Source organism: Eurytemora carolleeae, unplaced genomic scaffold (genome assembly GCF_000591075.1).
Source record: "Eurytemora carolleeae unplaced genomic scaffold, Eaff_2.0 scaffold867, whole genome shotgun sequence".
Taxonomy (NCBI): Eukaryota; Metazoa; Arthropoda; class Copepoda; order Calanoida; family Temoridae; genus Eurytemora; species Eurytemora carolleeae.
Window position 1 is genome coordinate 2,509 of NW_019396753.1, and position 23,765 is coordinate 26,273.

A 23,765-nucleotide genomic window follows, 5' to 3' on the forward strand; every position below is an offset into this window, starting at 1 on the left:
CATTGTTATTTCACAATTTGGGTCAAATTTTATCACGTTTATGTAAAATCATATTTGTTTTCTGAGGATTTTCAGCATTTCATAAATATTCAAATTATTCAACTTTGTTTAATGTATTTGATTGGCCAAAACACTTTCTTCTCTTGTTTTAGCAAGTTTTTACAAACAAGCATACAAATTGACCCTCACTTTCTTATAGGTCCCACTTGCTGGAAGATATTCTTCTGCCCTAGAGAACCATATGAGAGCTCATCATAAAGTTGTTTACGAGGTAATTGAAGCATAAATCTTAAAATAACAGATGGTTCAATTATGTCGCTAACATTAAAGGGACAGACCAGCTATGTAAGGTAGTTGTGCCCCCCCCTTGGTAACATTGTGCCCCCCCGCTTTAAGAAAATTACATTAATTTAAGTTTACATAGTTAAAAAAGGTATCAATATTTTTGTTAAAAAAATGGGTTTATAAAGGGGGAGGGGCACAAAGTTGCCAATGGGGGGGGGGGCACAACATTTTTTTTTGCCTTGTTGAAAAATTCATATATTGTTTTGTCATCTCTTTAAAAATGACCGCCTCGCAGAGACCAGATACTGATATTGACAACGACGACGAAGAAGAAGAAGACGAAGACGAAGACGAAGACGCAGACGAAGACGGTTCCGAGAACAAGGATAATGATGAATTGGAGACTGATTCAAGTAAGATGTTTGAAGGATTAAAAAATCACCGATATGGAAAGGATTCAACCATTTCAGAATTGGAAATGAACTTTACTCAATTAGTTTTTGTTCAGGAAACATTAAGATAAAAAGTAAGATTCTAGAGGAGGAGAAGGAAAGGGGAAGATGTTTCAGGTTTGAATTTACTCGATCCTAAGGGGTTTTGCAGCCTTGCAGGGGTTTATATTTTGTGGAATTCGCGGCCCCCCACCCCCTCATTTAAGTTTGGAAGATGTGGATATGAAAATGCAAGTTTTTCTTTACTGTTCATACTACTTGCAGTAATATTTAGTCACTTCATAAAAATTAGTTGTTTTCCCCAATTCTTAACTGAACCTTTGTTGGAGCTAAAATGTTGATCTATGTTTAAACAAATTCTATTGACTCTCAAATATTGATTGGCAGCAGCATGCTTAAAGAGGGTGACCGTTATGTATGATAGTTGAACTCAGATAGCAGCACTATTGATTATTTTTTTGGGATTCATTTGATACCTTAAATACCCTTTTACAGTGGATATTTGTTCAGCAAGAGTGCAAATTCAATATTTAAAATCCTCATTGATTGTCCACTTTGAAGGGATGATTTTGAGAATTGGCTTCATTAAAATTATTCCAAAACAATGACAAGTTTAAGAAATTTCAACAGTAAAGTAATTAGATGTAGGAATATATTTATATTTGTCAATAAATCAATGTTAGAATCAATTGTTCTTTTTCATCATTGTTATGATTTTCTTATTTCAGAATTAGTTTGCAGGTTTCTTAAATTTTGAAAATATTTTAAACATTGTTACAGTACAAAAACTAATATCTAAATAAGATCACTTATTTTCGATGGTAAGAGTTCATTTTTTATTTTCAACCAGTTCCTAAACAACCAAATAGTTAACTGTAGAATTTGTTGTTCCATTTTTCGTGGTTGTTATTGAATACTTAAATTAAAGCGATTCTCAAAATCAATCCTCTTGCTGAGCAACTTTGGAAATTGTGATCGTAGGTCATCCTCCTGAAGCTGATATGATTTTAATATAAACAATCCCCCCCCCCCTTATCGTAACGAATGCTTATTTTAGTCATACACTGAATCTTGTGGTTTTGCGAGTGTCAAAGGATAGTGTTTTTTCACCTATGCTTAAGAAAGTAGAATCACTTGCCGGAAAGTTCAGTCACAGCCCTAAAGTTAGTATAAAAAGGATGTGGATTATTTTTCTCCAGTTATTATTTTGGATTCAATGCTTATTTTTGTTTGTTTGTTTTTAATATTCGTGACAGAAACAATCTCGAACTGAGGAGGGTCAACCCAGACCGAAATATATTTGCAATAAATGTAGAACTAACATCTACTTTTATACTCTACAGAGGTTTCATCCATTACCGTCACCGAATTTTAAATATACTTGTTATTGATGACAATTAGTTTTAATAATAATTTTAATAATACAATGTATCGATTGCTCTCACACATTGAATCCCAAGGCGGTTTACATTTCCAATGAATTTTATTTGTCTTGAGAGTATATGACATCCCTTTGTAAAAATAACGAATTATTTTTATTATTTATAACTATTTTTAAAAGGGGACGTGATTAAATGAAAACTGTTGCATATCAAAAAACCAGTTTTTTTAAAAAAGAATGCTTACTTTCGACACTACCAACTTGATTTTTTTTATACTGATACCAATATTTTGTTTTAATACTTTGAGTATATAGTACAGGAAGTAAAAAGTACTGTCCGTGTTGAAGAAATCTAAAACTGCCCAAAACGTGTTTGTGACAAGCTTCAGATTCGAAAACTACAAATTTGAAAGCAATTGAAAAATGGATGTTTAACATTTTGATATTTGTAAAAATACTTATGTTTTAATTTTTCCCACAATTATTGACATATTTTCATCCGACCATAGGACCAAAGCTTTCACTTTTTCAATGAGCTGGCCTTGATAATTTGGCAATGAACATGCATTTAAATTCTGTACCTTTCCGCAATTGACTTTTTCTAGGTGAATGTGGTGATGGCCCCCCCCCCCCCATTTTAAACATACATAGATTCAACCCACACCCCCTCCTCCATCCCCCACATTTATAGGTTTTAATTAAGTCTTTCAATATTGAAATAAAGTTGAGAACAAAAATATAGAAAGGGAACTAGATATATGAAGTCTGAAATTATGCTGTGCAGTAATCTTTAGAAAGGCATGTTTTTTAATGTATAAAAACAAAATTTGATTGAGATTTACAAGAATAATTATCGTTTAAAACAAGATGTAAAAATGCCCTTCATATTGTTAATATCTTAATATTCATTTCACCAAAATTATTAGGCGCAAGAGTTTCTCAGCAAAAAGTCCTCCAAGTCGATTAAATCTTTCGTTAGAACAAGGTGGATGTCTATGCTAACTGTAGTTCAAAGCGTAGGTAAATGTTTATCTAAATTTTCTTTTTAAAAAATTTCTGTTTCTCCTTTTTCATTTTTAATCCCTCTTCACCCTCTTTTTTCTTCTTAATTCTATTTTCTTTTTTCCTTCCCCTTTTCTTCCAATTTTCCCATTCCTTTTTCTTCATTTTTCCCCTTGAAAAAAATTTAAGGGATGCTGTTAACTCTCTTCCCCCCCCCCCCCCACCTATATACTGGGAAAGAAAATAGTGGATTTTAAAGACGTCATTTGTTATGTTAGTAAAGAATTTTGTGTAAAACATTAGATCTGTTTGTTTGTTTTTCTCCGGCCACAGTAAAGTAAAAGTAAGACTATTACCAATCAACAGCGAATAGGCTGTTTAGTTCACCCTAAAATTACCCAAATAAGTGAACGGTCCCTTTAATGAAAGAAAAACATGAATGAAACACCCAATCACATTGACCATTTATTTAAAAAAATAAACTTGATAAGTTAAATTTTTTTCAGGAATTAGTTCTGATGAAACTTTTTGTGGAACTTTTTACTCCGGCGATGGGTCACATCGATATCCTCGGTGGCGAGGAATTTTCAACAATTAACCAAGTTATTCCCAGTGTGAAGGTAGGGTAGGGTAGGGTAGGGTAGGGTAGGGAAGTTGAGTTTTCAAATTTTGCTGATAACTGATTGATCCATGAAGGCTTAGAGACCAATTCCTAAATCGTTTGACTAAAAACCATTAATAATTGGATACTAATGGCGAAATCTTTCTTATACTTAAGTCAATTTTTTTTAATGTGATACTAAGCTTTGTTTATCTGTGGAGTAGATATAAATTAAAATAAGTTAACCCTGAACAGGTTGGTTGGGGAGCGTTGGGGTTCTACCTAATCAAGTTTCACTTTTACGAATAATCAATCACTTTCTTTAATAATTAGAATGATGCTGCTAAAAAAAAGTTATGAACTTTTGTTGTGCTCCGCTACAAATACATATGTAATGAAAATATGATCTGACAGAATAATCAGTCATTTTTCCCATATCAAGGTATTCCCTCCAAAAAAAAATATGAACAAAATTTATTGTTTTTTTTAGGATATTCTCAACATTGTTTGGCATGTCGAGCGTCAAACGAGTCTGCCTAAGGGTGTCTGAGAGTTCTGCAGAGACTACCGTGCTTTGATTCATACCTATTTTAAGTAAGATTTATTTTTGAGGGAGAAGTGTGAATATTTTACCGGAAAATCATTTCTCAATGACAAATATTATTTTTCTTCAAAAAACAAATGCTAAAGCATATAACAAAAAATGTTTTTTCGCTAAAGTTACTAAAGACTAATTTTATAAAATTTAGTTTTTATGGCCTTGTTCGTACAAAAAAAAATTTTGTTGACTGTCGTGGAACAAAAAAATAAAAAAAAATATTTAAGATACTGTATGGATATGGACGATCCTGAGTATGAGCCGGTGTATGCTGAAGCAAGAAGTGTGGATCCGACACTAAGAGCATGTCTCAGTCTGGAGGAGATCAGTTTGAGTGAGGTATGTGAAAGAATTCTATAATTCTTACTCTTATTCTATTGATTTTGCCTGAAAAGAATTGAGTTTGTGCAACAAACTCTGATTTTTTAAAATCCTTTTATCTTTGCAACCCAACCTTATTTAAAAATATGAATTCTGTCAGATAAAGAAATCAAAGTTTAAAATATCAATGGACAGTTTTCCCATTAGAAATTTAAAACTGCAGATTTTCAATGCAGCCTTCTGACCCTACCTTCCCAGTTAAAATTAGACTTGGTTTCGCTCTCTTATACCCAGCCTTTACGGCGCCGCAAAACACTGCGTAAAACCTAAATCAAGGCTGCCTCCAGGCGTTGTGAGATCCAGATGGAAATACCCTTATTTTGATAGGTTCAATTTATTTTATAAAAAATAGTGCCCATCGTTTTTATGCAAGTTACATCAACAAATTGAGGTAATGCATAGAACTTTGTTAGTAAAAAAATTTTATTCAATGGTTAATATCTTAATTTTTAAGGATTGGTTGTTAAACAAGACGGTAAAGGCAACTCCAGCTCCTGTTCTACCAGCCCCTGTTTTAGCTAGAGCAGCCCCTGTCCCTGGGCCTGTGGGAAGATTTAAATATTTACAAGTGGTTAGTATACACAAGATTTTTGGGTAGACTTGTTGCAATGGGAAAGTGAGGGTTAATCTTGCATTTTCTAAAGAATTTACCGTAATAGCAAAAATTCAACATAAGTTTTGGGACATAATTGAATATTTTTAATATTGACAGAAATTATATATTTCCTGTAGTTCATTGCTGAATTAATTTATCCAAATTGTCAGTACTACTAGTAAAATAAATTCATCTTCTCAAAGAATAGACAATAAAACACGAATGTTTACTTCGATTGAAAAAAGATTTCCGCATTTTTAACCATATTTCTTCTGGCGAAGTATCAATAAGATTGTTTTCACTGCAATACTTTATTTTCTTCTGCATCTCAAAATTACTCAAAGAATATGTTTTCTTACTGCGAGAAAAATATAATTTGTATATTTCCGGGTTGTATATTTTCTTAATCATACCCCCCCCCCCTCTCTTGAACATTTTTTATTTTCTCTAAAAGTCAGGCTTGTTTGAGCGTAGCAAAAATGGGATATAAATTTATTTTAACGAGGAAAATATAATATTTTGTTTAAATGTATTAAATAGGATGAAACATAAATGGTCTTTTGGTTATTCAATTTTTCCTCAACTCATTCAGTCATTTTAGAAGATGAAAAAAAATTGGGTTGCAGTTTCTTTTAATGGACTGGAGACGTGAACTCCAGTACCCATGCAGTTTTTGTAGTGTTTATTATGAAACTTTGTGATTCAGGAAAGTTGTCAGAATTCTTAGCATAGGCGTCAGGCGATAACCTTATTCATTGTTAACCAGAAAGGGTCGATTGCTAAAATGTGCAGAAGATTACTTGAAATTACGTTGGAGTTCTGACTAGTCTACATCTACATTTTTGGCGGCCATTGACTATGTTTGATTTATATCTCCATAAATGTATTGCAAAATCAGCAGAAAAGTTGATTTTTCTGATGTTTTTGTTCAGGTTGATAGCTCGGATCAAGTTGACATCCTGAACCTAACAAAACAAGACATCCAGACGATGAAGAGAGAATTTGTGATATTTAGGTTAGTGAAGCTTCAGATCAATGTAGGAACTTGATTTACTTTTAAATGTTCAACGAACTTATAACTTTACACTTATTTTAACACTAGCATCACAATCCAAACATCAAAAATTCAGTTGATTCAGAGTCCAAATTTAATTTAAGCCCCTTCTCAAATTCCCCAAACCTCTGTTTAAATTCAGCCCCAGCTTAAAAGTTGAAACATTTTAAATTATTTTAAGGGAAACCAACCATGTTTGATCAGCGTCTCAAATTTAAGTCACAGTTAAAATTCTTTAATTTCTGGCTGTGAATGCATAGACTTGAAAAAACCTTCTGAGCAAAGATTGCTCAATTCACCCTTTTAAAACCTAAACTTTAAGATTAAGTATTAAGTAAATATCCCAGATTCTTTACAATGATTTTCTCTATCAAAAATCCGTGTTATAACAACCAATTATTTTAAATTAACATTGACCTGCTCATTGATTCAGTAGGGGGATCAAAGCAAATGAAACTGATCCGGCCAAATTTTGGTGAAGAACAAAGGCATTCTCAATAAACCTCCCAGAGGTAAGATATATTTTGTCAATAAACTGAGCTGGAAACTTGGTGGATATCGATCAATACTCTTATTTATCTTGAGACTACCGTAATTAATCGTGTTTTTATATTGAAAAGTGTGTAAAATTCAACCAATCACAGTAGAGTATCAGAAGCCTGGGAATTTGAAATTTTGTGCGTCATTTAAAGGGAGTGACCGGCTATGTAAGGTAGTTGAACTAAGCATGCAGTGTTGTGGAAAAATTCTTTCGGATTCATTTGGTACATATAAAACTTTTTAATGATCTGTAAATCCAGAGTTTGAGCGCAAATTCGATGTTCAAAACTCCTACTATGGGGGTGAATACGTTTTCAGAATTAGTTTATTAAAATAGTAAATAACGACAATGAAAAATAATTCTAGAAAATCTGCAAAAATCTTCGTGAATAATGAGAAACCAGAATAATGAGAAAATAGAAACTAATAATTGAACAAGATTACTTATTTTCGATGACAAGATTAATTTTTATTTTCTCAACATGTTCCTATACATGACGTCTGTAGTTTAAAGTAGACCTTTTTTACATTTTATGACGTCATTATTTAATAATTTATAAAACTGATTCTGAAAACGTATCCACCCAAAATTAATTGAATTTGCGCTCAAACTCGGGATTTGCAGATCTTTAAAACGTTTAATATGTCTCAAATAAATCTGAAAGAAGTTTTCCACAACACTGCATACTCAGTTCAACTACCTTACATAGCTGGTCACTACCTTTATTGAGGTCTCTCATCTAATTAAGAGTAATATACAGATACACAGGGACTCTATAATTTAGAAAAACCTTTTTTCTGTACTAAATTAAAAAAAAGTGGCTTAAAGGGACTGTAAAGGAAAAATGAAAGGGGGTATAGTCTGAAAGCTAATCACTTTAGCTCATGATCGCGACCCATGAAAGTTTTATCTGATGTTCCTGTCTCGAGATATTGATATAAAACTGTGTTAAATTATACAAAAGTTCATATATCTAAAATTTAGAGAATTTTAAACTTAAATCACGTGACCAGAACTATCACCAATGGCAGAGCAGTATACTGGTCACATGTCCCCGCCTGAATCACATGACCACTTTACTGCACTGCCATTGGTGGAATTTCTGGTCAAGTAATACGGACTTATAAATAATATTATGAATTAAATCTACTAAAAATAGAAATAACAAATATAAAATTAGAATTGGAGTACACCTAAGTCACAATTAGCTTTCTCTCGTATATCATCGTTTTCAGATTGGTTGCTTATTTGCTGAATTTGATCTATTTAAACCCACTACTTTTATACAAAATTGTATATATATTAATTTTCGTATAAATTTGACATGGTTGTATATCAATTTCTCGAGATAGGAACATCAGATATAACTTTCATGGGTCGCGATCAAGAGCTAAAGTGATTAGCTTTCATATTTCCTTTACAATCCCTTTAAGCAAGAAATTTAAGTATCCACATTGTATATTAAGATTAAGAAGTCTGAATTAAACTATTAAAGTTATCCCATTCTTAAGTTCCCAGCTATGGTAAAAAAATAAATTGATTCTTCAGCCAAAGTGTATTTATTTTATTAATCCTATTTTTGGATTAATTTCAAATTGACTTTTATTTAGAGCTGATGAAAATCTAAAATGGTTAATTTGAAAAGTGTACTTATTTTTAAAATCAATAAGATAAACTTGAAAATTAAAATTGATGAAGGAAATGCGGTTTTAAAAAACATATCCCTGCCATGGCGAACTGAAGCTTTGATTTTTTTTCGAAAGATGTACATTCTCATGAACTTCATTCAGGTGTGTCCCTGCAATTTCTACTCCATCAAATAGACTTTTCAGCCAAGCAGGGCTCCTATCCAAAGACAAATTTGGCAGGATAAATCCCGAAACCCTTGAGTCAAGGGTACTTGGCAAGATAAATTGCCTAACTATGCAGGAATGGCTTTCATTAGTTTTAAAGTTAATATTTTTAAGGAACTCAATCTTTGGGATAAATTGAGATTATGGGGATTAAAGGGGATGCTAAGCGTAATTTCAAATAACCAAAGAATGGCATACTAGCTTGATTAGGTAGAATGTATTGTATAATTTATCCAGTTAAAAAATCCCGTTTTTGCGGATAATTCTTAATTCCTTGATAAAGAAGTATTAAAAGGAGTGACCGGCTATGTAAGATAGTTTAACTGAGTATGCGGTGTTGTTTAAAAACTTTTGTCGGATTCATTTGAGACATATAAAACTTCTGTAAAACTTCTAGATCTGTAAATCCTGAGTTTGAGTGCAAATTCGACGTTCAAAACTCCTACTTTGGGGTTGGATCCGTTTTCAGAATCGTTTAATTCAGTAAAAATTATACAGTAATCTTATTAGATGGTTAGGAACACATTTCTCAAAAAAAATTGGTCAATAAATCAATGCTAAAATCGATTATTTTGTTATTTATCATATTGAATTTCCTATTTTCTTTGAATTTATTCGCAGATTTCTTCAGTATCTTAAAATGTGGTCTTTTCTATAATAATTCTAGAAAATCTGCGTAAATCTTTGTGAATGAGAAAATAGAAACTAATAATTGAACAAGATTACTTATTTTTGATGATAAGATTAATTTTTTTTTCTCAACATGTTCCTATTCATGACGTCTGTAGTTTAAGGTAGACCTTTTTTACATTTTATGACGTCGTTATTTAATAATTTAAAAAAACTAATTCTGAAAACATATCCACACCCAAAGTAGGAGTTTTGACCAGCGCTCAAACTCTAGATTAACAGATCTTTAAAAAGATTTATATGTCTCAATTGAATCCGAAATATCAACAACACTGCATACTCAGTGCAACTACCTTACATAGCCGGTCACTCCCTTTAATGTAACTTTTAATAATCCAATATGCCTTGAAAATACCGCAGAACCCAAAAAAAAAAAATTTACATTTTTTACATTGGTGTATGATGTATGAAAATCGAAAACGTTGTTGCATCGATGAAATGTATCCGTTTAAAGGTTGAAGGTTAACATTGAAATTCCAGAAGGGCCACTGCAAGAAAAGTGGTTTAAAATTACGATTACAGCCCCTTTAAGCATTAATTAGGAAATCAGTCTGCGTCATTTTTTAATTTAATGTTTAGGTAAAAATAATCGTTAAATGTTTCTGTCTTGTGTGGCGTATGGCAAGTAATGTTTTTGTTTATACAATAATTATTTTAACGGGACTTTCTTGACATAAAGCCATTCCTGTGCAGTGAGTAGAGAAAATGATTACTAAATAATAATCCTTTAAAATGTTTAGCTAACATTTTCCTGAGAGGGGGGTAGAGATTTTAAGTACGACAATTTCAGGGGCAGCTTACAATATTTACAGGGGGGGGTGGGGGTAGACAATCAAGCGATTGCACTTAAATTGCACCCAAAATTATAACCCTCTGGAATTTGGTAAATTCTAAGACCAAATCATGACAAGCAAGGGGAGAAATGTGCGACCAAATTTCTGATATTTATTAATTTTACAAAACATCATTTACTTCTTGGGAAATGTTTTTTAATCAAATCACAAAAATGAAAAATTAAAGGTTGGCAATTGCTTACACTCCCTAAATATTTAAGGGGTATATCCCCCTTTACCCCACCCCTTCTTATGGAGCCCTGGGACTATTGTTTAATTGAGAAGAGAACCCCTGGACCATGTGAGCCTCCACTATATAGATACAAGATACTCAGACTTGCTAGGTGGACCGATCCTCTGCCATGCAGTGAGAGCCTCCGCAATACAGTTATCAAACCTATGTTATACTGATTTTTTAGTGTGAAAAATATTCAAATTTTTATATACCTCTTCATTAGTCAATATTAGCCACTATTTATGATAATTGATAAATACTTTCATATGAGAAAAAATATTTTATTTAAACTTTTTTATTTAAACTTTAAAAACAATTTTTAGTAAACCTGTATTACACAGGCACATTTTCATGTATTGTTCATGCTCATTTCTGTAAAGTGGAGGCTTGATCTGCCTAGCAACTCTGGGAGGCTTGTCTGCATAGCAGAGGTTTATGGTGTCTGGGGTTTTCCTCTCATTTTTAAAAAAACTCCATATTTTAACATTTATAGTAAACCTCTACCCCCAAGGACACTGTAGTGACTAGTGTGAATCAATTTTAATGTATATTGTGACACCCTGAATAACATTGCTGTGGAAGAATTTTTTTTTAAGCACCAGGTTTAGTGAAACTAATGGGCCCTTTTTTGTTAAAAATACTAGTTTGAAACTTTTTAAACTTATTCATGTCTTTGCTTTTTTGTGTAAATCAAACTCACTATTGTAAACCAGAAAATGGTCGATATAAAATCCGTCCGCGGTGAGGAGCTTGACGTCAGAGTTGGAACTGTTGTTGGAAGACTTCAAACACAGAAAAACGGACACTGAAGCTCCAGAATCTATCAAAAATTTGCGTTTGCTTAATGAATCCTGTAGATAGATCAGGCTGGAGTTTCTTGAACTGCCGGCAGGAAGAGAAAAGGATTCCTCCCGCCGGCCAGCTAGTTTCCCGACCAGGAGCAGGGTTTACGGCAGTTTGAAGCATTCTCACCGTGAGTCCTATGATACCAGCAAAGGTTTGAAGCAGGACGACGACTCGTTGTAGCTGAAGACGAGTTTGATGAAACACTAGAACGACGATCTCTGTTTGCACTGCTTGGCCCCCTAATGGCGTTGACGGCCTGAGGATTCAAGGTTTCTTCAGAGGACAGAATGTTGACCGGAGCGGAGGCAAGATTGTGGTAAAATTCATCTGCCTTCAAACTAAGAGCACGAGGGTCGGATATATCTTCCTGTAGGAGGTGTGCACGTACATTTGCAGGTAAACGGCGTAGGAACAAACCTCGAAAAATGAAACCAGGCTTGAAATCCTCCGGGAGCAGGGCGAGCATCCTGTTCATCAGGTGAGACGGCTTCTGATCGCCAGAGAGTGGTAGAGAAATTAAACTCTCGAACCTCTGATAGTCATCGAGACCGTAGGTCTTAACTAACCGTGCTTTAAGGACCTCGTAGGGTTCAGAGGCTGGAGGAACTCGAATGAGATCTAACATCTGAGAGGCTACTTCCTGAGACATTGCAGCCACGCAGTGGTAGAACTTGGTGGTGCTGCTGCTGATCCCTTTGATATTGAACTGGGCCTCGGCCTGGGCGAACCAAACTTCCGCAGATTCAGGCCAAAAAGGGGGAAGCTTGAGGGCAACAGCTCCGACACTGGGCAGCGCCTCACCAGATTGGGTGGCCATAACACTTGGCAATCACACCAAAAAAGGTTAATTCACCGTTTCTAATCTTACTTAAGGAGTGGACTGTGGAAAAAACAGGGAGCCCGGCTCACTTCAGAAAAGAGTGCGGCGAGAAAAAAAAGTCTATTTATAGCGAAAAAAATAACGTACGGAGTTGATCACGTCGGGGTCACCAGATTTAGCGACGGCTAAATAAAAGACGAAAGTCAAAAAACAACTAATATATTTTTACATGAAATAGAACAAAAAAACTGGTGACTTTTATATATATTACATGAGTTTAGATCAGGTAAGTACTTGCAGACATTACGGCGGAAAGTACGACGACTTGTCCGCCACAGTTTCACAAAATCCGTCTTGAAATATTGAGTTCAGAAACGTTAAATTCGTAAAAATCCTATACAAATGTAGCAAAATTTTGGAAAGATATTCTTAATCAAAACAATTTTTGAAATCTCGAAAATCGGCCAAACGGGCGGTGTTCAGCGTTTCAAGAGGCAACTTTTGATACCCATATCACTATTACTATTGTTAAATCTCCTGTTTATGTAAATTGTCATATTATATGTGAAATTGTGAATAAAACCATATTCTACATCTACTAATGTTTTAATGCTAAACCTAGACAAGAAGTATACCAAGGATTATTCAAAGTAACCTGTTTGATTTGATTGAAATCGAAATTGTTGTATTGCAGAAACCATATCTTTAAGATAATGAATTTTAATAAGTAAAACTTGATAATTTAAGAATTTCTTTCCATGGGAAAGGTCAATTATTTTTGACAAGGTTTATTAATTTTTGACTACAGAAGAATACCAGGTTTAACAATTCAGTACAAAAGATTGCAAGAAATTCTATTTATGAGAAAGAAAAAAAGATGAATAACTTAATGATTGATGATTGATACCTGTGGCGTATAATGGTGTAAATCATTCATTCTTAACAATTTTTATAAAGCGTAATGGTTGAAATGATTAACGTAACATAATGTTAGAAAGTGCATTTAAAGTTTCCCTATAGCATAACGTTAGAAAGACCATGCACGTAACATTTCCCTAAAGCATAACGTTAGGAAGACCATGTAAGTAACGTTTCGCTAGTACGTAACGTTTGGTAGAGCATATATGTAACGTTACCTCATTGTGTAACGTTAGAAAGAGTATGCACGTAATGTTCCCCTAGTACGTAACGTTTGGTAGAGCATATACGTAACGCTACCTCATTACGTAACGTTAGAAAGAGCAAGCACCTAACGTTTCAATATTGCGTAACGTAAGAAACTTCCAGACCCTGGAAGGGTTCAGTAAACGTAAAGGGAAAATATTCAGACGACTACGTTTTAAAAAGTGTAACATAAGTAGTAAATATATAATTCTTAACATCATGGAAAATTTTAACGTTATAATGCAACATAATGCTTTAATACGTAACGTTTCTGAAATAGGCATAAACTACGTGATGGAAATACGAAACGTTTGTATGATTTAAGATATAAAATAGTGTTAAAGTGTAACGTATGTTCTACAAAAAATCTATTTCGGAGAAATGTGTTACGTTGTAAATTTGTTCAAATTTCAATAAAACTTTAACACAACGTTATGAAAATTTTTGAAATTGTGAAAGCAAAAACGTAACTGAGCTAAAAAAAAAAAAAAAATTTCATAATTCTAACGTTGTTCAGGAAATTCAAGGGCATAAAATCCAAAACGTAATGTTTCTTTGTGGAATACAATTTCAAAATGTCTAACGTAACTTTTCTAACGTTAGGTGCTTAAGCTGAATTTATCGTAACGTATGCTAAAAATCGAAAAAGTCGAAACGTTGACATCTCTAGCACGTGTCATGCTAACTCTGTGACCCACGTACTCCTAAGGGAGGCAGAGGGTTGCCGGGAGGGGTGGTTTCCTGATAACATTAGTGTTATTGGGATGTCCTGAAAGATAGATAGATCTATTGCTTATGGAGTAAGAAAATTCACAAATGAAAATACTTAATTTACAAAAACATTGATTTAAATCATACTTATCGGAAAAAGCTTTTAAGAGCACCATTATGACTCAGACATGACGTACTATCAATTGAGGGTTACTTGAAATACCCTTAACAGTCCCTTTAGAATTAAATTAAATTTGTACCTACTTCCTTAACTATAGTAAGCATGGCTTCTAGAAATAAGATTCTTCTCGTCTACTCAGCATTACTGATTTACTTGTTTTCTCCGTACACTTCACGACCAATATAGGAGACGTCAAGTTGTCAACCAATATAGCTTTTATGGAAGGAACAGCCACAGTTGTGGACATTTCTATTACTTTTAAGTTTCTACATATGTTTCTCCTTGAGAGGATGGACAAATACTGATCTATTCGAAGCCTTGCCGGTACATGAAATAGCAGTTAATATATCTGATATTGTTAATTTAGTCTACTCTGTCGGATTTACTACTACAGCGGTGTATTTATCGTATCTGCGACAGATTACTATGGTGGGGAAAATTTTGTATATACTACAGCGGTTCAGAATTTCCGCAGTCGTATGTACGACAGATGTACTAAGGCTGGGAAAATTTTGTATATACTACAGCGGTTCAGAATTTCCGAAGTCGTATATATATAGAAACAATTATACTATGGCGGGAAAAATTTTGTTTCTACTACAGAGGTTCAGAATTCCCCGCCATCGAAACTGTGACAATTGCACTATGGCGGGGACATACAGTATATACTATTGCGATACAGTGTACCCCCTGCCATCGCATTTACGACGGCAGAAAACCAACTCTGGCGAAGATTTAATGTTAGCTGGGTATTGAACAGCTCACGTACAAACTTATATGCTTTTGCTGAATAAAAATGCAACGTCAATGCAAATTTGCGAATGGATTCGTCATAATCACACTGATTGTCCAAGATTTTCTTTAAAAGCTGTAAAGGTGTTAGATCAGCTGCATATGATATGTGATTTTGCTTCTCTTAATCGATGTTGAACTTTTCATAAGCTTCAGATAACTTTTGCTGCAAATTTATTATTGCCTCCTTGGCTCGTTTTAGTTTCTTGTTGGAGTTGTAATATTTTTCTTTAACTTTAAACCCTTCTCAGTAGCTTCATCCAGTTTTCGTTTCCAAGTTTTTGAATTATCCACCGAGTATGAATGCTCCCCACTGAAACAAAATTCATCCTTAACCCTATCCCTGCTGGGGTACTTGAAAACCAGGATACGCTGGGGGGGTCAATTTGACCCCTCCCCCTCTAAATCCCATGTTTTATGTCCAAATATGACAAATGATACATCATTAGAAAGCTCTTGTGCTCTACTTTGCAAATTTGCAAAAATTGAATTTTTTATCGCAAAATCCAGTTTTATAGTAAAATGTTTGCAAAAAAATTTGTCCAAAAAATGACAAATTATACATTTTTGAAAAGCCCTTGACCATGCCATTTCAAATATGCAAAAAATTTTGCAAAATTTTAAATAACCTGATTTTTAATCAAGAAAAACTAAAAGTGTGCAAATTTCCTTTGACAGGTTGTTTGGGTGTGAGACTGTATAAGGGAGCTGTTTGAGTACTGTAGGTTGGGATTGCTATCCCACTGAATGAAGGAACTTCATGGCTCTTATAGGATAGTTATTCTTTTCCAGAGTTAAATAAAGCTGCTTGGCTAGCATTTCTAAATATAGAATAAAAGTTGCTTAAATAAAGGTAAAATGTTTCATAAAAAATTTGTAACATTTACTAAATAAAACTTGTTGACTGGTTAAAACGGGATTTCTATCAAAAAAACTGCCAAATAGTTTTACACTGATTTATACCCAGGGGCATATACAGGATTGAATTCTTTGATGGCGGGGCCAGTTAATAATGTGGTGTTCATAAGCTTTAGAGGGGGTAAATGAAATCTCTAGGGGGGGGGGGGGAGAATTGCCCCACAGGCCCCCTTCTGTATACACGCCTGCTTATACCATTAAGATACTTTTATAAAACAAATTCTCTCAAACCACTACCTGTATATTTGATTACATAATGCATATTTTAAAAAAAATAATCTGATAATTATAGCAGGAAACTCAAAACCAGAGGGACATGCAAGAGCTTTATTTCAGAGAAAGTGGTTTCCATTCATTTCTACATCCATATCTCCTGTGGCAAAGTGTCTGGAGCAAACATGAAAGTTTTTTAATATTCTCCAACCATCAGGATCAGGGTTGCTCTGCAACCAGCGCTCCTTTGTCTGAGGATTTGATGGAAAAAAAAATTTACTGTTTTTTCTTTAGAATTTCTTCTACATGACTTTACAGCGCATACTCTATAGCCCATTCTGATCTGAAAATTTATTATTATTATTATTATGTTTATTAAAACACCTATGAATTTTGTACATAATTTATTTTTAGTATTTATTTAGGGTTAGCCTAGGACAGGCTAGGGGGCCGAGCATTGCTGTCGCATGTCTTACATTTAAAATCCATGTACAAAACTGATAGGAGGGTGGGTCCAAAAATTGCTCTCTAGGAAATAATCCAAAATCTTTCGGATTATATTTATATATATTAATTTAAAAATGTCCAAAAATAGAAACTTAAATCACTAAATAGTGTCAAATATGTCAACGTGAGCCCTATTGAATAGTGAAAATTATTATTTTCGTGAATTATTTTTGTAAAACCACTGTAATTCATTAATTTTAAGAAGAAACACAATGTGAGATTTGGTCTAAGTCACTATATATAAACCCACTGTGTACAGCTGATATTGCAGAAAAAGTGTGCACAACATTTACGATAACCCTAAATACTACAAGAAAATTGATTGATTATCTTAATTTATACAAGTATATATAGCTGTATGATTAGTAAATCTCAACCAAGCTACCTAGACAGAACAGACTGCGCCAACAGTTTATCCTATAGTTTATCCATGCTTTCTTGGTAAATCTTCAGGATGTTTGACCAATGGAGTGCCCCAAGTTAATTCTTCAGAACTGTCTAATTTTATCATGTCTTGTGACCTTTCCCCCCCCCCCAGTCAATTATCCAGAAGCTCTGCTGTTACTGAAAAAATGGGGAACTGGCAGGATAATCTACTTGTTTCCTGCCTGCGTTCTCACATTTCCTCATATTTTTGATTCATTTTCACTTTTTTCAAAAACTTAAAAAATCTCATTTTGTTGATTGGTTTCCTCAAATTTTGGGTCCATTTCCTCATATTTTTGATCCGTTTCCGCTTTTTTCATAAACTTTAAAAATCTTAGTTTGTTGATTGGTTTCCTCAAATTTTTGATCCATTTCTGCTTTTTTCAAAAACTTTAAAAATCTCAATTTATTGAAACATGCCAAATAGGTTAATTATTTTTGAGGGAACCCATGGGTATTCCGGGAGGAACATAGGCTAAAAAAATAGATTTTTTAATTTAAGTTTTCTTCAAACCGCCATTTGTTATCGCTGTGATGCGTACTTAACATATGTGGTCTAAACCCATGGGCCCTTAACGAGGGGAGGAAGGCCAACCACATCAATCACTAGTCTGAACCACATTCTCCTTATTTTCTTATCCGAACCACCTCAAAATCCTCGTCCTTTCAATATTATTATTTTAAAGTGTCCAATCCTTGAAAATAAATACATTTTTTAAAAAAATGGCAACAATAGGGCATAAAACATGAATAGAATAAAGTTTTCCAAGGATTTTGAGATGTTGGAATCTTCAAACCCACAAGAATGATCAAACATTAATTAGGTAAAACTTAAATCTCTTCTGCCTCCATAATGGCTAACCTTTATGATTTAAAATAAATAGAAAAATATTTGGCATACCTATGCCTATAATTTTCCCCATGGAACCACCTGGAAAAATTCTATGGTTTTCACTATAGTTAACAAAAAAGATGAAAGTTCTATAAACTTGGAATTATTTGTGGCATTCTACACCACGAATATCTGAAAATGCCCGTAAAAAAGGTGTACATTTTTAAGGACATTAAACTTGAAATCTTTAATTCAATTGAAACTTTTACTTTGATTTACAAAAATTTGATATTTTATTTATGCCCTAATGTGGCTTGATTCTTAAAATAAAGTTTTATATGGAAGGATTAGACACCTAATAAAAATAATATTGAAAGGACGAGAAAATGAGGAGACTGTGGTTCGGACTAGCCTTGAACATCTTATTATTGGATTCATTAGTTCTGATTAAAATTGATTATTAAAATTTGGTTTAAAGAATTTATTTGTATAACTTGACATGATTGAAGAATAAAAAATTTTCCTCAACACATTTTATAACAGATTACATTGGTTTCAAGTACATATTTCTACATTTTGGTGGTATAATACCTCTTTGAAATTTTACTTGGGGTTACTCTTTTAGCAAAAATTATAACAATGGAATTGACCATTATTGTTTAAGAATTCATAAAATTTACATACATAACTTTTTAAACAATGACATTTTTTTAAAATCTTTTTTTGTGTTAACTTTTACACTAAAACGTTTTTTGTTTTTGTTTTTGTGTTTCCTTTTCTTGGATTTAACATTTAATTTACTTGGTAACATGGAATTTTTGTTTTATGTCTAGCTAAATGTATGTTAAAGAACTGAACTTTTCAGTCGTCACATTCTTCTATTTCACTACTCTTTGGAGATCTCCTGAGGTTTTCTCTGATGTACCAGAATGTCTCGATTTTGATCTTGTTGTTACACCACATGTTGTGATCCTAAGTTGATTTGTGTCTAGTTTCCCTTTCATCCATGCATCATGTTCTTTTTCTTATTTAGAATCTTGCTCTTTCTAGGTGCTGGTTGAAACTGTTCTGCAAATCTCTCTCTGTCTTCTGATTCTAAGTCTTCAGATTCTTAATAATTGCTTGATCTTTTAATTCTGCCGAATTTATTGCATGTGCTTTATATATATATTGCCCAGTCATTCATGTGATTGAATTTAGAGTCGTATTTATATCCTTTATAGTAAAATTTCCCCAGAAGCTGAAGAGATAGTATTCCTCTCTTCCAAACAATTGCTCCTTTCCTTGATTTTGGTTTCTGTACCAAAAATCCAGCACTGCATCAAGTGTCCATCCATGCCTAGAATAAAGTGCAGATTCCATTTGTCAGGGTCGTTCGCACTCTTTTTGGGTTCTGTAATGTCAGTAATCTGGCCATACACACTACACAGGTTTTTTTGTTCTTTTCCCTGGTGTTACTACACTTACAGGTATATCTTTCTCTGCATCCCTGGATTCATTGTTGATTAACCTTGATGGACAAGAAAATTTAATTCTATACTTTATGTTTTCACGATCATATGTTATCTTTGGATCAAGGTGGAATTTTCATCATTTTCCACTTCTTCTTCGTAACTTTGAGAGATCTGTGACTCTGTACTGTTCTCTCTTCTATCACTTTCTTCCTCCTTTCTCTTTTCCTTTTCAATTTCCATATCTGAACCACTGGGTGAGCTAACAGCTGATAGATCAGTATTTAACACTAGGGTTTGGTTTCTTTCTTCCTGAACTCGGTATATTTCAACAGGTTTATTCACGGTTTTCTTGGGTTTAGCCAAGGGTGTAATGCAAGGAAAGTTAATTGGTGTTGGGTATACTCTGCGTACATATTGAAACCAGTTCTCTCTGGGCAGAATTTGTGAACAAGAATAGATGCATCAGTGTTCATTTAGTATCTGAGGAGGTTAGAAGCATTAAATTTTGATAACTAAGATAATTCACATAATAGTTTCCTATGACCAGAATATTTCATTGATTGTTTTATGTGAAAGAAGGATCCCATGTCAGGCTTGGACATCTGTCTTGTGTTTACGTTAGCGCCCAGAGACAGTACACTGCAGTACAAAAGATGTGTACACTTCTAAAATAACTTTCCTTGCATTACATCCTTGGGTATGGCTATTTTTTGCTTTTTTCCGTATTCCTCATTTGAAGGTGATTTCTTCCTGGTTCTTTTAGCAGCTGGGTTTATGTTTTTCAGTTCTTGTATTATATCTGTATTATATCTGTTTCCCTCTGTATTTCATCTTGATCTGCATCACTTAGATCTTCATGTAATCCAAGTTCTTCAATAATCTTACCTCTATACTCCTGTCTTCAACCAAAATCGGATGGTTCTCCTCATTTTCTCCTCTTGTGGAGAATCCTTGTTCCCTCCATTTGAGGAGAATACTCCAAAAGAGAAGCTCCGTTGGAATTCCTTAAATTGAGAAAAGGTTTTAATGTGGGGGACAGTACCAGCGGGGATCTGTTGGGCATCCAGTCTAAAACAGTTCATTGACAAGACAACACATGTGATCACACATGAATTTTTTGTATAATCAATCCTTCAACATGCAGAGACACATAATTAGTTCAACTTTAATCTTATGAGATCTTCAAAAGGACCCATAAAAATAAGCAAAGTTATTAAAGACAAGAGATGCTATTTGATGTTTCAACCTATTAAAGAATTTTTCATGACTTACCTAGCTAAAATCATCAATTCTACAACTTCAACCATCAATATCCGAACAAATTATGGGATTCTCATTATGTTAAATTTTAATGTTTAAATTATGCTTAATTATATATTAAGTTTTGGCTACTAAGAACAGTGATAACCAGAAAATTTCAGAAAAAGAAGATAATTTTTAGACTCAAGTTATGATTTTAAATAGTCCAAGTAACACAGCATTTTTTCAGTGTAAACGTGCCCGCCCATTTCACTTTATAAATGATTTACTAGTTGCTGTCCTAACAACATCAATTACACTTTAGTATTCCTACAATGTTGTCTTCATATTTCTAAGTTTTCTGGTTAGATCTGGTAGATCTGTATTAACACAGGTCTACCTGTTAAATAATATTCTTGATTACACACAAAAGATGAGAATTCATAGAAGATTGTGCAGAATTTACACTGTCTTACATTATATCATGACTCCCCTGCAACTAAAATTTTTTTTTGCAAAATCATTGAACAACACATTTGAAATTTGAAACATATTCAAGGCTGAGGACTGAATTTAAACCTTGAAAAGTTATATTTCAAGAGTTTTAAGTCGTCTTTACAGTCTCTTTTTTTGTTGATAACCCTGTATAACTCTTTATCTAGCACTATCTCATTCTATTTATATTATATTTACTTATTTATATATATATATATAAAAATAAATTCAGAACTTTTTATGAATATAAACTAATTTCCCAAAAAACGTTATATTGCAAACCTAATGCAAGACAAGAAATAAAAAACTCTACACTCAACAGACAAATAGGTTTAAGGTTAAAAAGCAAATCCAGGAGATATTTGTTCCAAAACTAACACTTTCCCGAATGTTTTAACACTGAGTGTTAGAAATTGGCACAAATTGAAAGAATGAGATTAGAATCTAGGCCCAATTGAGGGAGTGGATAGTAATAACTAAAAGAACATTTTAATAACCATGAGGAGGACATTTCCCAATTATATACTCCTTTCTGTAATCAACATTAGTGAAGGATTTCTTAGTATATTTAAACCTTTGACTGTATCATTAATTTGAATAAATTGTCGCGTTTTCTAGAAAAACCCCTTTTTCCTGTTTTGTATAATCCACTTTTAAGAAAAAATCATTTTCATAAGTTACAAATTAAAGCAGTGAAATTAAACATTAAAGATTTAGCTTGATAATTTCAATGCTTTACACCTACACAATTAAATTACCTCTCTGCAATAATATTCAGGACCTTCCAAGCCACCTCAACTCTGAAGCGAACAGAATCTTTTCCCAGAATGATAAGCTGTGACTGATTTACTAATAGTGACACTTCTCGGAGGTTGCAGTTCTGAACACAATACAGGGTGGTCAAGTTTTTCCGATCGATTTTGACCAGTTAACTCTTGGAAATCAACCATAAACCTTGTTAACCGAATTATGATAAATATACTCTTTGATTCCACACTGAGCTAAAAAAAGATATCTTAGGGCTTCTTTCCCATAGTTTTCAATAAGAAAAAAAGTATGATAAACTTTAATTGAAATCTCAGACCAAGCTTGGTATATTAAATAAGGAATAGTTTTTGTTGAAAAAGTCGCAGTAGAAAAAATCAGCTGTTTTTTTTGGTAAGTTTTGAATGGTTTAAAATTATCTAATGCTTTAGCAAAGGTGTAAGGCCTTTACAGATCAAAATAGTTTCGAATAAAAGGGAATCCAAATGTTAAGAACTGAACATTTCGCCCTTTTAGCTGAAGATATTATAGAAATTGTTAGCTGAGCCAGATAGGATAAGTAAAGCAAGATTTTCTTAGACTTCAAGCAGTGCACTAGAAAAGGGGCCGCCATCTTTACAATCGGGGGGGGGGGGGNTCGGGGGTGATTTCAGAAAATATTTAAATGGAGAATTTGTTTTCCATGTAACGGTTACCCTTTTCTTGTGAGCAGGATTCCATTTTCACAGGAAGACTTACATTTACAGTTTTTACACAGCAATATTTCTGTTTTAATGAACTGTTCTGAGAAAACTGAGTAAAATTCAAAATACTAAACAAAACCCTCCCATACACTTGTCCTCCAAAAGCGTACTGCATATTTAATTTTGCACTGTATGAATTGGCCAATATCTAAAAACATCCCTTAACAGTAAAGTATCCATAGTGTACACTCAGACCAATAAACACAGCCTCCTGTTAAAACATCTATCTGATGTCCAATTTTTATGCGAAGGAAGCCTTGATTCCTGTATTTTTTAAAGAACAATCCATGTAAGCACTAGAGAAATCAAAACTTCATATTTATGTCTTTCCCATTTGATCATCTGATTAAACTTACCCATTTAAAGCTTAGTTAAGTTCAGTCCACAGACTAAACACTCATTTGTAGAGTCTAAAAGTTTTTAGTCTCCTCCACTGTGATACTCCCTAATCTTAAAAAAACTTACACGATTGAACCAAGTAAGGCACCAGAAGTCATGGAGAAATAATACATTCTTAATACAAAATATCTAATTTCCTCTCTTGACATGCAGACCTTCTTAACTGTATCTTGCCTGGGGGGGGGAGGGAAAATTTTACACTTCCCCCACCCTTTTGTTTTTTGGTAATCACTCAAAAATTACTGAAATCATTTGTCACTACAATGCATTTTTAGTCAATTTCTTTGTTTAAAAATATTAAAACATTTTAAATTGATCAAAATAGTTGCCGGCCGAATCCTCTGATTCATATGTTTCTACTGCCAGCCCAGGTTCTTACACATTAGATATAATCGTATTAAGTAACAACCATGGGGAACTGTATGACTTAAATTTCATGAACTAGGATATTCAATGAAACTTTTTCAAAAAAGTTGAAAAACAGAATTAAGTTAGTTAAGAGAGTGTGTTTGACTGGAGTAGAAGCATGGACTATGATTTTGTGCCTAGTAGGAAAAATCCTTAAAACCTGAGTAATAACCCATGTTCATATGGGATTCCCAGAATTATTTATATTCCATTATAAGGAAAGACATCAAAACTGGAAAGGTAATATATATTGACCTTTATAGGACTTTAAATGTAATTACATGTTGATGGGCCCGATTCACAACAGTATCCCTTAAAATGGTGAATGAAGACATAAATATACAGTGCTCT

General features: G+C 33.4%; 2 protein-coding genes across 2 annotated transcripts; one reads left to right on the plus strand and one right to left on the minus strand.

Moving 5' to 3' along the window:
* Positions 1-4,230: 4,230 nt before the first annotated feature.
* On the plus strand, positions 4,231-6,857 carry LOC111708237 (uncharacterized). Its single transcript, XM_023481546.1, has 5 exons — positions 4,231-4,315; positions 4,547-4,658; positions 5,155-5,271; positions 6,228-6,310; positions 6,783-6,857. Exons 2-5 carry the CDS (start codon positions 4,554-4,556, stop codon positions 6,826-6,828), a joined length of 351 nt encoding a protein of 116 aa, XP_023337314.1. The 5' UTR covers positions 4,231-4,315; positions 4,547-4,553; the 3' UTR covers positions 6,829-6,857.
* A 4,566-nt stretch (positions 6,858-11,423) lies between these two features.
* LOC111708240 (uncharacterized) lies at positions 11,424-12,164 on the minus strand. Its single transcript, XM_023481549.1, has one exon. It carries the CDS (start codon positions 12,162-12,164, stop codon positions 11,424-11,426), a length of 741 nt encoding a protein of 246 aa, XP_023337317.1.
* Between the last annotated feature and the right edge of the window lie 11,601 nt (positions 12,165-23,765).

Coding starts and splice junctions, on each gene's coding strand:
- LOC111708237 (XM_023481546.1), top strand. CDS start 4,554: ATGGATATGGACGATCCTGAGTATGAGCCGGTGTATGCTGAAGCAAGA. Junction 4,659..5,154: donor AGGAGATCAGTTTGAGTGAG/GTATGTGAAAGA, acceptor TTAATTTTTAAG/GATTGGTTGTTAAACAAGAC. Junction 6,311..6,782: donor AGAGAATTTGTGATATTTAG/GTTAGTGAAGCT, acceptor TCATTGATTCAG/TAGGGGGATCAAAGCAAATG.
- LOC111708240 (XM_023481549.1), bottom strand. CDS start 12,164: ATGGCCACCCAATCTGGTGAGGCGCTGCCCAGTGTCGGAGCTGTTGCC.